A 17,325-nucleotide genomic window follows, 5' to 3' on the forward strand; every position below is an offset into this window, starting at 1 on the left:
GTTTATATGAGGCGTAACTTTTCACCCACCGCAACAAATAAATATACAAACAAATAAAATATGTGCGGCATGTGTGGCTGTGTTAGGATTCAATTTTCTGTCAAGGGATGTCAGGCAAGGAACTAAAACAGTTTTCCCCCATCTGAGCTTTTTTTTTTTTTTTTTTTAATGGCTTCGCTCCTGCTCTCTAAATAGGTCTCAGTATTTACTGCTGCCACGCATGCAGTGCTTGCTCTGACTGCTCTCTAACCGGCCTCATCATCAAAGCATTTCCTGCACGGCAGCCATTTTAGGTGTACCGCTGCTGCCCCCAGGAAGCCGAGACGCGCATCCTTCCCCGCTCTCCGTTCAGGACCGGGGACAGATTTGCAATGCGCCTGCGCGGAGTGGAACGCGTGGAAGCACATCGCCTGCTTTCTTTTCTCTCTGAGCCCTCCCTCACCACGCTCCTTCCCCCTCGTTTGTGCCCCTCCCCTGCCTCCCCCTCGCATCCGCAGCAGGGACTGGCCAATAAAAGAGAGAAAACACGTAAGCATCGACGCGGGCTCGGCGCAAACGGAGGATGCTCAGTGGGAAGCGGCAATCATCTCTCAGCACCGCTCGCACCGCTCGCACCGCTCACTTCTCCCCAAGCCGCCGAGCGCAACCTGGGCCTCTCCACTGACCCGACCCCGACTCTCATCCACACTGCGGCCGCACTCGAGGTGAGGAGGGCGGGGGGACCTAATTTGGAAGGTCAGGCTCCTTAGTAGGAAGGTCATCGCCTCAAGAGCAAGATGTTGGATCCGTCGTCCAGCGAGGAGGAGTCTGACGGGATAGTGGAGGAGGAGAGCAAGGAAGTGATGGCCCCCCAGGCCCGCATCTCCCCGAGCAGGACCAGCGAGAGCTCCGGCGGACTGGCGCCCAGCAGCGGCCGCAGCAGCGCCAGGCCGACCAGCCCGAGCCCATCGGCCGCCAGCGAAGAGAAGGACGACCTGGAGAAGCTGCAGCGAGAGGAAGAGGAGCGCAAGAAGAAACTGCAGCTCTATGTGTTTGTCATGCGATGCATCGCGTATCCATTCAACGCCAAGCAGCCCACAGACATGGCGAGGCGACAACAGAAGGTAAGCGCACCCCCACGCCGCCACCCCCGCCCCTTTCTCTTTTCTCTTCTTCCCCCTATTCCCTTTCCTCCTCGGTGCAAGGGCATCGTTAATAAGCACATGCTGCTGAGACGCCTCCTCTTTCACATCATTGATGACCTACATAAGATACAGTACGGCTGTGTCGGGGGGCGGCTACCTAGTAGCAGCAAGGGAACACAGCACACCTCCGGTTTGTTTTTGGTGCAAAAAAAAAAAAAGAAAGAAATCACCGAGCATGAGTGGGAGCATGATGAAGTAGCCCCCGGATAGTAGAGAAGGAGGACACATGGTGGTGCAGAGCTACTGACTCGAGTGTTGCACATGCACAAAGCTCCCAAGTGAGATCGATTGTGCAGCCCAGAAAGCACAGTAAGTGTGCAAGGGCACGCAAGGAGCAGAAGAAAGAAACATTTGCATTGAGACTTGTTGCCATCAGCAAATGTAGGTGAAGAATCAAATGAATGAACCCCCCCCCCCCCCCCTCCCCTCTTCATCAATTTGGCCTCCCAAGGTGACTTTTAGGCTCGGACCTTTGGAGGTAGCCCTAATGAGCCTCTTAACCCACAGATGGCGAATGACTCAACATTCATTTCAAAATGTTCCCTACATACCTTAATCTGCCTTCATCTATAGATTTGTGCGTATCACTCACGTGCTTTCAGGTTGTTGTGTGATGTTCAACTGAAGCCAATTTTAGGTCAGGACGTCCTTATCTATTCTATGAAACTTCACCACAGATGCATACTCTTTATTATTATTTTATTTAAAATCTAATCTACTGAACAGGAATGTATGAATCTGTCTCTCCTCAGGTCCGTAAACAACATGACAGATATTGCACACTCTTGTTTGTATTTAACCTGCCGTCTTCTCTTAGACACCGTATCGTCGACATTTTTTGCTGACTCATGTATGTGGGAGGCTAAACCACTGTTTCCATGTATTTGTTTGTTTGTCGTCCCATTTGGCAAAGGTTACCGACAGTCTAATGCGTGATTAGTAATGCACTTTTATATCTGGCAACTCAGGCAGCCACAAAACCTTTGAGCTGTGGGTGGGTGAGTGAATACCTGAACAAACACGCCAATGTGAAATGCAACCCAGACCACACCAGACTGTCGACAGTCAGGCTGCGCAATTCCATTTTGTCCCCATTTCAAAGAATCTATTATTTCGGAAAATAATAAAAGCCCATAAGGAGAAAAATAGAGAGAATTAGGCATGCAAAGTCAAGAAATGTCAAAAATATGAAAGGAGAATAATTACATGGAAACCCTTAACAATGCGGGCTATTAAAATGTAAGTCAACAACATGTCATTGTTAAGCAGTCATTCGGTATTCGTCGAAAAGTAGCAAATATTCTTAAATGCACATTCCTCACAGTGCAGCCTATTACGGATTAGTCACACAAATATGATGAAGCCATTCGTTGGTAATGAAAAGACTCAAAGCCAAAGCAAAACATATGGAGCGGCTCCATGGTAATCTGTTATTAGAGGGTCTGCCACGCAGGCACACAGTCAGCCATGGACTATCGGGGAGATACAGGCCAGGCTTCAAAGTACGTCACCCCCGTTGCTGCGTCTTCAATGTGCCGCCGTCACCTTGTGAAAGGGCGACACAAAAGGGGGGAAAGGGCCTTTTGAAGGGCGACGGGGAAAATGTTTCCTCCCGCTAACCGACTGGCATCTTCTTGTAAACTGCAGCGCGCCACTGCCGCTATTCAAACGTTCATATTTTATCTGCTTACATGTCTTGGGACACACTTAAACTAATTGCATAATTTACACTAAAGGATGCTGGGAGTAGGTAACTAAGGTTATTGATAGACATGGAATGGAGTCCCCATTATTTTATTCCTGCCGGCTTAAGTCCTCCGTTTTTCATTAACATTCAAAAGCCTGGTGGAATAATAATGACTATAATAATAAAAAATATTGTTCTTTACTGGAGTAACTGGACTCGTGATACATCATTACATTAGTGTGCCTCGCAAGGATTATTGTTTGCACGCACCAGCTTTGGTCCTATAATAGAACATGACTGTGAGGTCACTATAAATATAACTCATAAATGTCTGAATGAACGAGCAGGTTACTAAAATCAGAATAAAATCAATCAAGAACAAGACAAGAAATCATTTTTTGGGAGACTGCTGAGCAGAGCATAAAATACAGTTTACAATTGAACAATATTTATGAGTGTTGTAGGTGATGGATGAGAGTGATGGTCAAGTGATGAGTCAGGCTACTGCTTTAATCTCAATGTGAAATATCTCAATATTGTACGCGCTGATTGCGGCAGTAGTTTTGAATTCTGTTTGGCAGACATAAATTCGAAATATTACATCTTAAGTCAACTTAGAGAAATGAAGATTTTGTGCTGTCAGCACCTTAGCCATCTAGTACTTGTATGAGTGTCTGAACTTCCTTGACGGTGGAGGTCTTAGTAAAGGGTCTTGATGCGACAGTGCGTGTGTGATTGGATGTTAAAGTACTGTATCCTGGAGGAGATGACAGGCTCATAGGTTGGTGTCAGACACCACCTCTGTTCTTGACTGATTGTTTCCTGCGTGCCCTCCCGACTAGTGGAGCTCAATCACTTTCACGTTACCAGTCTTCTCTGTGCTTTGGCTTGTTAGAAAGTCCTAATCAGACAGGTTGGACATCCAATGCAGGAAGGGAAATTATAGATAAATGCAACAAGTTTTTAAAAATAATTAATATCAAATTAGCAATCCTATAGGTAATATTATTCTAATTGTAAACAGCAAATCCAAACATGAATTATTGGAAATTTCCTGTAAGTGACTCAAAAAGATGTTGTAATATTAGTTTTTTTTTGCAGAGGATAAATACTATATAAAAAATATATATATACAAAATATTTTTTCCCTACTTTAAGTATGATATCAATCCCTTAAAAAGTTTTTAAACCATATAATATAGTCAACCAAAGAAAGGAAAGAGTGCTTCAACACTTTGTTAACATATCAAGTACTGTAGATTAAAAAAACAATTAAAAAGATAAACACAGAAAAATACGAGAACATGTACACATATCCTTTGCTTAAAGCATTCTAAAACCACCATAGATATTCGTCGATTGTATGTTAGCATTAAGCTAGAAAATGCGGTTGTTTTACCACAAGTGCAATCCGCTTTGTTTTTATTGGTTTGGTCCAAACTGTTGCGATGGCCTCACAGTCTACAGTATGAATAGATGACAGAAAAGTTTCCGATTTTTTTTTCCCCCCCACTCTCTAGTATGATTTGTTATTCCCGTAAGTTAGCCTGACCCAATCATCTCCTAATAGAGCATCTCTTGGCTCAGCACTTTCTAAAAGCATCCAGCCTCTGAGCGAGGGAGCCTCTGTGATGTGAATGTGAATTCAAATCGGTGCTACTTGGGTGAAGGTTTCCTCCGTGGTGCTGAGCGTGGTGGAAAAAAAAAGACTTTCTTGTCAACATTTCTCATTGGCTTGCTGTCATTGAGCTATGAGAGATCAGTTCTCGTTTTGTTAGGGTCAGACCACTTGTCTTTGTGAAATTACACCTGGTCTGCAGGAAATATTTTGCACAAGTTGGCAGCTCATTTCGTTTTATTAACTCCTCAAAACTCATCAGCCACAACATTAGGCCTTGACCTTTTCGACCATGCAGTGGCAACCAAAAATTATACTTGATTCTTTGCAAACGTGGTTGTGAAAGTGAACCTGCTGTAACATTGTGGCTGTAATGTGTATAATTAGAGCTCAGGTACAAAATATAATGAGAGCGCCATGGCGCATCGTTCCGACACATCAACTAGAAACGAGACACTTCCATAAAAGATCTTCCAGTTTCTTTGTTAATAAATGCGTCAAAGGAAAAATTCACCCATCGACCTAATGGCTTCAACTTTTGCTGATACATTTTTATCTCGTTGAAGCGATATATTAATCGAGCTAAGCGTGGCATTTCAGCTAATGGATGAAAGACAGCTAATATAGTAAAAGATTGGATCTAAGTGAGACGGGAGCGATAAAATGGCAAAACAGAAAGAGGTAATGTATAATTCAATTCAATTATCCATAATTGTGAGTGAAACTGCTGCAGAAACAAAAGATAATTGCATGAAAGTGTCTTAATGTTCCTTTTTGCTTCCCAGTTGAGAGGTTTCAATCTTGGCTAAGGGCGTCTATGTGCTTGTGTGGCTGCTCCAGCTTTCATTCGAAAAACATGAATCGAAGTTGTTGTGAGTGTGAGTGATTGCTTGTCTTTACATGCCCTGTGGTTAGATGGTAACCAGTCCAAGGTGTATTTAGCTTCTCACCCACAACTCAACTGGGATAGGCTTACTCGTGTCTAGGCCTGTCACGATAATTACTATATCGACTGATCATTCCATCAGTAAAATGGACACGATCGTTTTTTTTTTTCCAGACTCGATAAATTCTCATTTACACGTGTGTTGACAAAAATCACAGCAGGACATTTCCCGACAGCTTCACGGATATTGTTACTCGCTTTTTGGCAAAGGAGAAAGCCGAGAGGACATTGTGCAGGAAATAAAATCTTTTTTTTTTTTCAGTTTGCCACGACAGTAATTGCAGTTTTTACGAACAAAGCCCGAGTTTATTTTATTGATATTTTTCATTTATCTAATATGTTAAGTCAGACATTAGCATATCATGCAGGAGAGACAGATTCTTACACTTGTATGGCTGCTAAAAATGTGAAATAAAAAAATTAAAAATGGTTACATCATGCCGAAAGCTTGGCCATGTAACCGACTAATTCATCTAAGTTCAACTTCTTTTTTTGCATGAAAACATTTTAAACAAGAATGAATGTTTGTGCTCCAGGCACATTTTATTACTCTTCCTTCAGAGAAGAATGTTATCAAGATTACATTTGAACATGTAAATGGAGCTCATAAAATGACTCATCAGTGAAAGGCGACTCATGCCGGATGATTTGCACTCTTCGCTAAGAGCTTTAAATTGAGTTTGGCCTGCAAAAAACAAACAAAAAAACATCCACTCAGAATAAAAGAGGCTTTGCGGTCAAGGTCAAAGGTGGCTTTCGAACGATTTAACAACATTAGTGATACAAATTGTGGACGTAAGAGCGTAAGCCTAAAAGCAGCCGAGGTTAATCCTTTACCTCCAATTTGTGGACAGGACTCATATGGTGGAAAGAAAATATACTCATTCTAGTATTTAATGGATAAAAACAATTCCCAACATATTTTGCCTCCAACTCTGCCAGAGTTGGCCGTACTTCTGCTTCATTATTCAGATGATAAAGCAGCAGTAGCTGATGAATCCAACACACCGGGACACTGTTGTTAGTAGAAAAACAGCAATCGAAATGAAAATGTCACCCCGAGGAGCTTTTGCGAGACAATTTAGGATTTGCTCTTTCTCTTTTCATCCCTCACACAATGTGCATCTGCGAGCCAGCTCGAAAGCTGCATCTCACATTCTGACGTTCACCCTGCACCAGTTGATTTCTATTTCCGTGGCGCACGTGTTAATTAAACCTTTATGTCCCAGCAGAGCCCACGTGATCCCCGATGTTAGACGTCGAGCGCAATGATTTTTTTTTTTCCCCCCCACCCTGCCTAACCTTGACATGCTGACGAGAATGAAACACTGTTTCATGACTGAGCAAATCCGTGAAGCTTAAAAGGGGCTTAAGGTTAGTTGGTGTGTCCGTCCTGAAAGATTAATCTACGCCCTCCCGTCAATCTCCCTCTAGAAATGGTTACTGTATAGATAAGTGCAGTCCATTTACAAAAGGTAATCCCATGTTCTTAGTACATCATACAGAGAGGAAACCATGTTGTTGACGAATGATGATGTCACAGCTTGAAACATACAATATGTGTTCCTCTAACTGTTATTCCTACAAATGTTGCAATTTAACTATAGAGCATTATTTTGGCAGAGGGCATTTGTTTTCATTGGGCGTTCCTCCATTAGCAGGATTGCGCAACAATTTATTTCTCTGAAGTTTTGTGGCAGCAGGCAGGGTCACAGCCGAAGGAAGAATGTAATAAATGTTTAATTCCGATCTGCATAAAGCTGATTATTCTCTCGATTTGCGACTCCTTTATATGAACTTTTTGGAAACTTTGCTTTATCGTGCATGAATTTTCAAATAAGGCATACAGAGAAGTATCTACGGAGTAATTGAGCGCTGATTCTAATTAGGTCTTGGTTGAAGTCTGCAACTGACTCGAAGGCATATGAGGTGCAAATTATAAACTATGAAAGTCATCATTAATCCGCAACCTGTCAAAGTACAAACATTGTGAATTGCATTTTTTTCTCCTCTAATTCTTGGTGAATTATTTCAAATGTGACAAGACTGCAGTTGGCACACACCTGTCGAAGAAATTGAATTTGTAAACAAGATACTTGTACTGCTTATTTTCTCTTGACATAAGTGTGTGAAATCAATGTGTGATTATGAACAGCAGCAGAGAAGGGGCCATCCTTCCTGCTTGAAATGATCTTTTGTCCTACTGCAGTAATTGCTTGGATAAAATTAACTCTTCTTATGAATGAGTCTGCACAGCGCTGAGAGCGTGCGTCATTCTTTTGTGAAGTGGACTCATCTTTTCAATTGCTGCCTTCTTTGATGTCATCTCAAAATAAAACATTTTTGTCCCCCGAGCCATTTCTATGCTGTTGGTGTTACGTGAAACATTGCTTCAGTTGGAAATAAGCACGCCATGATGGGAGTTGTGGAGATTTTTTTTTCCTCACATAAAAAGGCAGAGAGGATAGAGATGTCCAAGCTGTGCAAGAATCATTACTGCAGTCCTCTGCTCCCTGACTCAGGCCTCAAGAAAGCAAAGAGCCACCTGGGGGGGCAGCATCACCCTGCATGTCAGGTTCAAACACTGGAGCATTTTTTCCCTTCCTGCATTGCTGAAAAGTGGCGAGAAACTGCTATGTGGACGACTTGAATGCTCGCCTTCACCTAGAAAGTGTTGTTCTCTTTGCAGACTGAAACTTTGCTCAGATGTATAGGGACAGTCACGATCAAATATTTTTAGAATGGATTATTCAATCGATTAATCAAATAATCAGATACAATTTTATTCCCATTCAAATGTATTAAAAAATATTTTTTTTCTGATTGCTAAGCAATATCACACAGGAAAGATTGATGATGTCATTGTTTAAAAGTAAAAATATGTTTACAAATGTCTGATTTTGATGAAAGACAAAAGATAAATCAGCCTGCTTTCATAAAGGACTTGAGAAATCTGGGAATTATTACTTTAGAGAGCCAGAAATCAGAAGTTACTTACTCGATTATCAAAATACAATGCGGCGTCGATTAATCGATCAATTTTGACACTCCTAATTACAATACAGTTTTTCAAATATATGGACCCAAACGATGTTATAAAACCTTCCCATCAGCTAACAGGCGTCTGCTGTTATGAAACCAGCTTTTCAATCATTTAAGTCCCTCAAATTTGGTTACTTGTATCAACTAAACTGCAACATGTAATTAAAAACCTCTTGATCTCCTTCCCCCAGAGAGTTTTGATAGCTTCGTTTTGCCGTGACCTTTTCAAAGAGGCCCCCGCCCGATTTCAGCCTGTAAACCACGGGACGCTCGCATGTCCATGCCATTTATGTCATACTTGTGTAAGGGCTCATTTTCTGCTCGGTAACTGCATGACTGAAAACCGGGGCCGAGCAGAACGGGTGCTGTGAGGGAGTGGGTGGTGTGATAATGGATGTCTGTTACGAGAAGCGGCTTAGCTGGTGGCGAACGCCGTGTTCTATGACAAGCATAGTGGAGCTTGCGGACACGCGACGTGTTTGCCGTGTGTCCGCAGAGCAGAGAGCACACCTGGCTGTTTGCTGACCCCGACAATTGCCGTTGACTCACACAATGCTGCAAATGAACATGAACGTGTCTGCCCGGGGGGAGAGAATAGCCCGAGCACCTGTCTTTGTGTTTCTGTAGTCTGTGACCACAGTGGCTTGATGGCGTTGGACTTGCTGTGTTTGACTTTGTGCAGCTGTCATGTACTCGTGCTGTTTGCTCACGTGATGTGAAATGTGCTTTGTGTTGAGAATAAAAAAGAAAAAAAAAAGAAAGAAACAAAGGCGGTTAGTTTGTGAGCAATAATGTCAACCTGCATTAAGGAATATTATCCAAATTGAGTTCACACAATCGAGGGCTGAATGATCGTTTTTGGGTCTGAATCGAAATTCCAGACATGGGATCGTCAAAGCTTCGATTTTTCGTCATGCACACAAGTCAGCTGTAAGCAAACTCTATCTTTAAATTATTTTTTTTAAAGGCAAACTTTTCAATGCAAGTCTCATTTTAAATCCCATTCAGGCATATTGAATGTTGCGGTGAATGATTAATGCGGATATTGAGTTTTATCTTCAGTATATTTTAGGCTGCCGTGGTTTTAGATGAAGTTGTTTGTGTAGACTTTGTTGAGTTTTCTGGAAAGATTCATCGTTGTATTTCCAGCCTGCGGTCCTGATATCTTGTTGGCTCTTCATTCATGTTATTGTTTAATTAAATTTGTACCCACGTCTGTGAATAACCACAGATATAAAGGATGCTTTATGTTCTATGCCAGGGTGTCAAACTCATTTTTGTCACGGGCCGCATCGTAGTCATAGTTTCCTTTTATGACTGTCTGCCCAAATAAATATATGAACGTCTCATATTAGGCTACACAACAAACTGATAAATAATTAGTTTTGAAATCAGAAACTAGTAAAAACTGTTAAAAAAAATGGTAATAAAAATTGCAAGCAACATCGCTATTTTTTTAAAAAGTAACGACAATTTGCAAGTTTTATATTGACACATAAAGTCAATGCAAAATTTGTCTTTGTGGGCCAAATAGAATTACCAAATTTGGCCCGCAGGCCAGAGTTTGACACACCCCTGTTCTGAACTTCATTTAGGAAAACACCATCAACTTCCGATGTGATGCAACTTCACGAATCACACAGAAGTGTCCAGTAAGGGTGATTCAGCAAACTAAACCACTCAGGCTATATGCTTTACTCATTTAGATAATTAATCCATCCGTCAAAGCGCAGCAAGGACAACAATGTCATTCATCCTATAAGATGTGGAAAATAAAATTGTCGAGATCATGCTGACCGTATAATCAAAATATGACAAAACGTTCAAAACATGTCACAGTTACTCCACCTAATGACAGAAGCATTCGGGTTAAGTCGTTTTTACAGTACAGTCAAGTAGTTTTGAAAGTTTTCCATGCATAATGCCTTTTCTTGGCTCCTCTATTGATACGTGGGGGGTGATTAATGTTTACTTCACTGCTGCAAATGAATCACGGGGCCCTGCTGCAATCTTGATAACAGCCATAGAGAGAGAATCAATATGCGCCAAGTAGGAAAAATATGTTTTGGGAATGTGGTTCAGATGAAAATGTAGGCACTTTCCCTCAGCCATCAATATGGTCACTAATCACTACAGTTTTCCAATCAGCAGTCTCGCTTTTGTGCGCGAAATGTTGACGAAAAGATTAATAGTCTGTCACCGGCGAAGCTACAGAAGAGCCAAAGCTAATGATTAAATTGAAAAATTCCATATTTGAAGGATTTATGTTAATCATCATTCCACACCCTGAGGAGAAAATGAAAGCAACTAACCAGTCCAGCTGACTGCTTCAACTTCATTGACTCACATTAGGTTGCTTTCATAATTGTTTGGCACAGAAATTTCGCATTTAATTTGGAAAGCAGCGGTCGTGAACCAGCATTCTTCTGCTTCACAAAGATGAAATTCATTACTAAGATCAAAGCTTCTCACACTGAGGCTTTCAAAAAAGTGAAGTGTGGAATGGATGAAGTTGTTTTTATAATAATAATAATAATAATGATAACAATAATATTGATAATAAAATATTAATAATAATACATTGAAATTATATCGTGTTTTTTGGACAAATAATGTCAGCGTCCCTAAAAATGATTAGCTTTCGTGCTGACAGATTTGAGTTAATTCTCCTTTATTTTTTTAAGCAGACTGAAGGAGTTTGGAGGATGCGACAGGCTTATGGAGATTGCCTCACAGGCACATGATATGGAATGCATTTGCATCTTCCTCCCACACCAAAGTCAGCCATTTGCTAACACACGCACACGCATATTAGCGGCTGATCCTGGTGCTTGTATGATATACACAACAGCTTGATGTGGAGACAACATTTGTCACAGGGAGATGGCCGCTCGATTGGCTTTCAGGTCACTGACTCTTTTAGCGTGTGTTAAATCAATTCAAGGACATTTAGACCTGAGTGAGGTGGACGGAAAAAAAAGGGGGAGAAGAGATCAGAGGTGCATGTTATTTTAATTAGGTTCTTTATGTGCATATAAAATATCTCAACATTGAAGCAAATGAGTTAAAAGTTAAGTGTCTGTATTCATTTGACCACTGTTTAAATTATAGGGAAGGTTTTACCAAGTGAATTATGCACCGTGCTCCTAAATATGCAAACCTCTTTTTACTCCAACCAATCAAGGTTCCTGACAGTTATTAAGCCAAGGCACATGTTTTATATTAGCAAAATCTCGGAACACACCACTAAAATCTATAATAACTGTCTGCTGTTACAAGAAAAATGTCCTACAAAGCTCATTTGAAGTTTTGTCAAACTTTAAGATAGAATTTCATTTCCAGAACCTACAAAGCCAACTTGTTTGCGCGAGTTTAGAAAAGGTGAATAAATGCCACTGAGGCTCCATTTCACTGTTATCAGTGTCCCGTATTCTTGTTGCTCTCAGTTCAAGGAGATGGATCGGTTTGGCAAAGTTTATACTAAGGTGGGGGCACGAGTGGGATCAGAGTGGTAGAAGTCTGCGACATTAGAGTTTTATTCATGAGGCGTCATTTAAAAAAAAATAAGAAGAAGATTGACTACTGCTGGTGCGCGCGGCTGCGCCTCTGCAGGCTTTACATCACAAAGACGGAGCGGAGCTGTAAAGCTAAGTTCTCGATTTACCGCGCAATCTTTACCCCTGAGGTCATGACCCCCGTGTTTTGCTTGAAAGTAGGCGATTGCGCATCCAATCAGCCAACACGCCCTTTTTCGCTATCTCCCCGGGTGATTTCATTGGCTGCGGAGAGATTTAGGAGCGTGTCGTTGAGCCTTTTCCACTTTATGTACTTCGTAGGCCAAGAATAGCTTCCGCCTATACTGGGAGAGTTTGTCAGGCCAAATGAGGAGGCAGTGGTGGACCACGTCTCCCAGCTAGCCTGGGAGTACTTAGCCTAGTTCTGTGCTGACAAGAACATTTAAAGACTGGCTGGGATAGCATTGTTTCAGCTAATGTGCGTCCATTTGGACAGTGTTGTCTAATCTCGCCTTAATGCTTCCTTGTCCTTTGTGTGCCCTTGCCTCGCCAGATAACAAAGCAGCAGCTTCAGCAGACCAAGGATCGCTTCCAAGCCTTCCTGAACGGAGACACGCAAATTGTGGCGGATGAAGCCTTCATCAATGCTGTGCAGAGCTACCACGAGGTACCAGCACAGCATAATCACAGCAGCACACGCTCAATCAATCACAACCCATTTTTCCACAGAGCAGAGGCTGGATGACTTTCTGAATTCATCACTGACTCAATGCATGTCCACGTACATTTTTGCTGATTGTAGTGCAAAAACGCCGTTGGCCGGAGCAATTTCTATGCACGGAGTCGAGCCACGTTTTTTTTTTTTCAGGGCCATAAATCCAAGCCCCCACGCAGAACTGCTCCAGTTTCCATGTCAAAATGCTCAAATCCATGCGGCTGAGTGATAAAATGGTGGCTGAGGTTTCTCACTGTGAAGATTATGAGTCAGACCATGTGGCTGACACAGCCGTCTTTCCAAGCTCACGCTCTTCAATCCACATAATGAAGCAAGTCATTATTACTGTGGATGCTCGAGACATGACAGATAGTGGATATGAAAGGTCAATTCTTTAATGGAGGGAAAAAAAAACAAGCAAAGGCATAATGGCAAAAGGGTAGATAAATCTTTATACAGTCGGTAGACGGCTATACAGCCTAATTAAAGCTTCGCCGACATGTGAAAAATGGCTGTAATATTCCCCACTGTATTTTCATGATGGATTTTATAAATACATGAAATGGTGAAAAATGAGCTGACTAGCTAGTGTCTTTTAAAAGGGTCCAATGAGGGAAAATTGTTGCTTTTGGTAAGAATTTACACACCTAAGGTTCACAATAATGTATCATGAAATCCAAAAAGTTGTGTCAAAAAATCTCTCATGATTTTAAACCAGGGGGTTCAAAATAATTTTGACATTTTGACAGAGACACCCAAAAAATGTTTAATTGTCTCGTGTGAATACATATATGTAACAAATAGTTTTGAAATTAGCAATAATATTTTTCTCAATTATTGTTGAAGTTACTGTAAAAAGGAAGAAAAAAAATCTTGCAAAATCTCAACATCATTATTTACTTATTTTTATGGGAGTGGACATGATTTGCTTTCGCGGGCCTTTTAAAATGACAGAGTGGGCCGGATCTGGCCCCCAGGCCTTGAGTTTGACACCGATAAATAACCGTATTAGTTTCCTTTGGTTTAGAACTGCACTGTAGACGTGAATTTGTAAGGTATTCTAAAATGGTGTTAACCTGAGTCACCTACACAAGAGGGGGAAAAGATTACAAATACACTCTCGGTATGATTCTGCACAGTTCGGCACTTTTGCAAAATATTACCACCGTAAAAAAGACTGAATTTTTTATGAAGTTTTCGGAATGGACCGTAATGTACCGGGGCACCTACTCTGAATGTAAAAAGGATGTGGAGTACAATCATATCCAGAGCTTTTTTTTTTTTTCAATTACAAATGAAATTGCTCTGCTTATTGGAAAAAAAATATTGAAGTGGTTGTTGGTGTTCTATTTTACCACCAGAATGAGTGGGAGACACAGTAATTAATTAAATCATTGATTTTCCTAAACACTTGTGCGCTTTTAAAGGCCTCTCTAGGCGGGAATCAATGGTACCAAAGCTTTGTTATTTGTATATGTACGCCGCTTACCAAATGGGCCCAACAGTTGCTTCTTGGATGCTGACAACAAATATGACTGACTGTCTTAATGACAAAGCCGTGGGCTCCATTGTTTGGTTGATGCTGTCATCTTGTCCGTCACTGTCATTAGCAGGTGGCCCTGCAAGGAGTTCATAAAGCTGTTTTTTCTTAATCGCTAGAATGACTTGATTATGACATAAATACATTCTCTTCCAACAAAGGTGTTCTTAAAGAGCGACCGCGTGGCTAAAATGGTCCAGAGCGGCGGCTTCTCAGCCAGCGACTTCAGGGAGGTGTTCAAGAGGCACATTGAGAAGCGCGTCCGCAGTCTCCCGGAGATCGACGGCTTGAGCAAGGAGACGGTGCTTAGCTCCTGGATGGCCAAGTTTGACACCATCTACCGCGGAGACGAGGATCCACGCAAGGCGCAGCAGCGTATGACGGCCAGCGCGGCCTCCGAGCTCATCCTGAGCAAGGATCAGCTGTACGAGATGTTCCAGAATATCCTGGGCATCAAGAAGTTTGAGCACCAACTGCTTTACCAAGCTTGTCAGGTATGTTTAAGATCCAATTGTACAAAAAAATTCATTTCACCTTAGGTCATTCATAAACACAATCTTGCTCCATTAAACTGTTTCCTAATCACAATTGTGCCAGAAAATTTACTTTATATTCCTGAATCAAGTGTCGTAAAAACTTTTCTTTTAATTTCCTTTCCAATTATTGCGCACAATATATAATAATTTGACCTTGAAATAACAGCTTTGAAACCACTTCATTTGATTTAATAATTACAATCGCATCTGTCATTGCCATAGCAACCATGACTAAAGCACCATTAACTATTTCGGTGGTCTATAATATTGGGAGACCGACCAGGGCAGCTTTCATGTTTTATCCGCTAAAGTGCTAACTTTATAATAATATTTTATGCAATGATTGCGTTGATTTTTTCAAGACATGATGTCACAAAAGGTTTTCATTTATTAGCTTGCCTTTTTAACTTCTGCCTATGTCTTTGTCTCACACACATACATGCTCCTTTACGACAGTTGATTTGCGCATGCCTGGCTGCGATCGAAATAGATTACAAACCACTTTCAATGCAGCCCGGAAGCAAAAAAAAAAATCCCTCACTGTTGCTTTAACTTGTCAGCTATTTGTATCTGGTAATGTCCAATGCTTCACTCAGGGGGTAGATATGTTGAGATTACAGACTGGGGGCATATAACTCTCTTATCCTGCTGTCGTTCCTGCTTCACTGTGGGAATGTTAAAAGCAGCACTAATGAATTCCTTCTTCAGCAGTGCAATTTCAAGTCTTATCACGGCTGTATTTGGAGGAAACCTCTGGCGCTCTTGCACGTGTTTATTCAACTCATCAAAGCTTGATAACACCAATAAGGCTTCAAAGTTAATAAACCAGTCCAAGTGTCCATCAGTGCACACTGAAGGAATCAAATAAATGGCTCAGTATTGTCCTTGTTTGGATTCGATCAATACGGCCTTGGTTTCTCACTGGGGTTCATTAACGTAATGCTATTCTGTAAAACATTTCCATAGCCTCCTTTCTGATCCCTTTGATGATGCTTAACCTACTTTGGATGAGTTGATGCTATGAGGTCACAAATCTGCATGCAGAACATCCGCAGAGGCTCTACGGAGTAACACCAGAGGCTCAGCGAAGAGCAGAAAGTTGACGTCGTAAGCACAGCTAAAGCCCATCTCCAATTGTAAATATCGATAAATAGAAGAGAATTTGCATCAGAACCAATTTAAAATATCCTTGTCCAGATGCTTACCCCAGCTGTTTTAGGTGCAGATTCTTATTCCATTTGCCGGCGTAATGAATATATTAGAGCCGTCTAATGATGACTTTCAGCATCTCCTCAGTAAGCAACCAGTCGCTAGCAATTGTCCCCGCGTGCTCAATGATAAAATCCTCACTAGGAGGCAATTCCGTTAGCGGGGCTCACTGCTGGGATTTAATGGAAGGTTTTGGGAGATTGTGGATTCAGAGGCCAACGGAGGTTTATTATCATTGGGGATTTAATTCTTTTTTTTTTTGTGAGAGAGGAAGGCGCTGTTTGGATTATTGCGGGATGCTGAAAATGACTGGACTGGCCGTGACATTGCACGTGCTTCCCTTTTTCTTTTCCTCTGCTGCGATATACCACCAAGGACAACTAAACATAGATTGAAATAGATATTATGCTCACTGGACACACCACGCAAATAATTGATTACACAGTATCTTTATTATTGTGCTGTAGATTGCAAAGGTTTGGAAACTACTGTGCGTATATTCGCACTGAAAGTTGTTTCTAATATTAGCCCTATGAGACAAAAATAAACAGTGTCAATTAAAGTGAGCTGATTGTACTTTTTATGAAGAAATATAAAAGGACATAGCGTTGTGGCATGGCTGATGTTTTCTAAATATCAACAAAATCACATTATGTTAGGCTTAAATTGCAATACATGAAATAAACCCAGAATAGAAAATTAAAATGCTTGTATAATAGCTATTCGACTGCCAAATAATCAATATTTATGCTCTCAGGAGAATGTTTCTTCATTCTTACAAAGTAAGACGACGATTAAATGAGTCAGACCCGATAGTCATCGTGCCCCCGCTCGTTAAAATGCGCCATTTCCCCCCACACAGCTGTCCTATGTATCACTTTCCTCTTTAGACTGGCGGAGAAGTGCCAGAGGAAGGAATTAGTGGGTTTGAATCTGGCGACGTCAAAGCATTGTTAGTGAAATAAAACTGAAAAAAAAGTCAAACCAACCAAATGCAGATAATAAAGAGGAAGGAACAGCCACTGACTGTGAAGTGACATTTTTAATGGCCCAAATTTCCGTGTCAGGTTTGTCACTTCACAAGAGAAGTTCATTTTTCTACCACAGACACACACACATACGCGCACAAAAACAGTTGCTTAGCGCGGGTCTAAATATAGAGCAGATGCTTGAACTCCTCTCGGTGGCATTCAGCTCTCAATCTGCCCGCACCGTCCTTTGTTGTGCACATGAAAACGCCTGTGGCTGTCCTGCTGCTAATGTCCGTGTATCTGGGTGTGGTGGGTGGTGGGGGGCGCTCACACCAGTCAGGCTGCTAATCTCGTGCCACCGC

General features: G+C 41.5%; 1 protein-coding gene across 18 annotated transcripts in view; it reads left to right on the forward strand.

The window, feature by feature from the left end:
• Positions 1–414: 414 nt before the first annotated feature.
• Positions 415–17,325, forward strand: part of cadpsb (Ca2+-dependent activator protein for secretion b) — a 50,376-nt gene continuing 33,465 nt past the window's right edge. For 7 of the 18 annotated variants that reach the window (XM_037251979.1, XM_037251983.1, XM_037251982.1 and 4 more), the window contains exons 1-3: positions 418–1,103; positions 12,546–12,659; positions 14,409–14,741. In XM_037251979.1, coding sequence (XP_037107874.1) covers positions 777–1,103; positions 12,546–12,659; positions 14,409–14,741 — 774 coding nt within the window. In that variant the 5' untranslated portion in view covers positions 418–776. Of the gene's footprint in view, positions 1,104–12,545; positions 12,660–14,408; positions 14,742–17,325 lie in introns of all 18 variants that reach the window. The other 11 variants (XM_037251988.1, XM_037251991.1, XM_037251995.1 and 8 more) reach the window with 3 other exon arrangements.

Source organism: Syngnathus acus, chromosome 5 (genome assembly GCF_901709675.1).
Source record: "Syngnathus acus chromosome 5, fSynAcu1.2, whole genome shotgun sequence".
Taxonomy (NCBI): domain Eukaryota; kingdom Metazoa; phylum Chordata; class Actinopteri; order Syngnathiformes; family Syngnathidae; genus Syngnathus; species Syngnathus acus.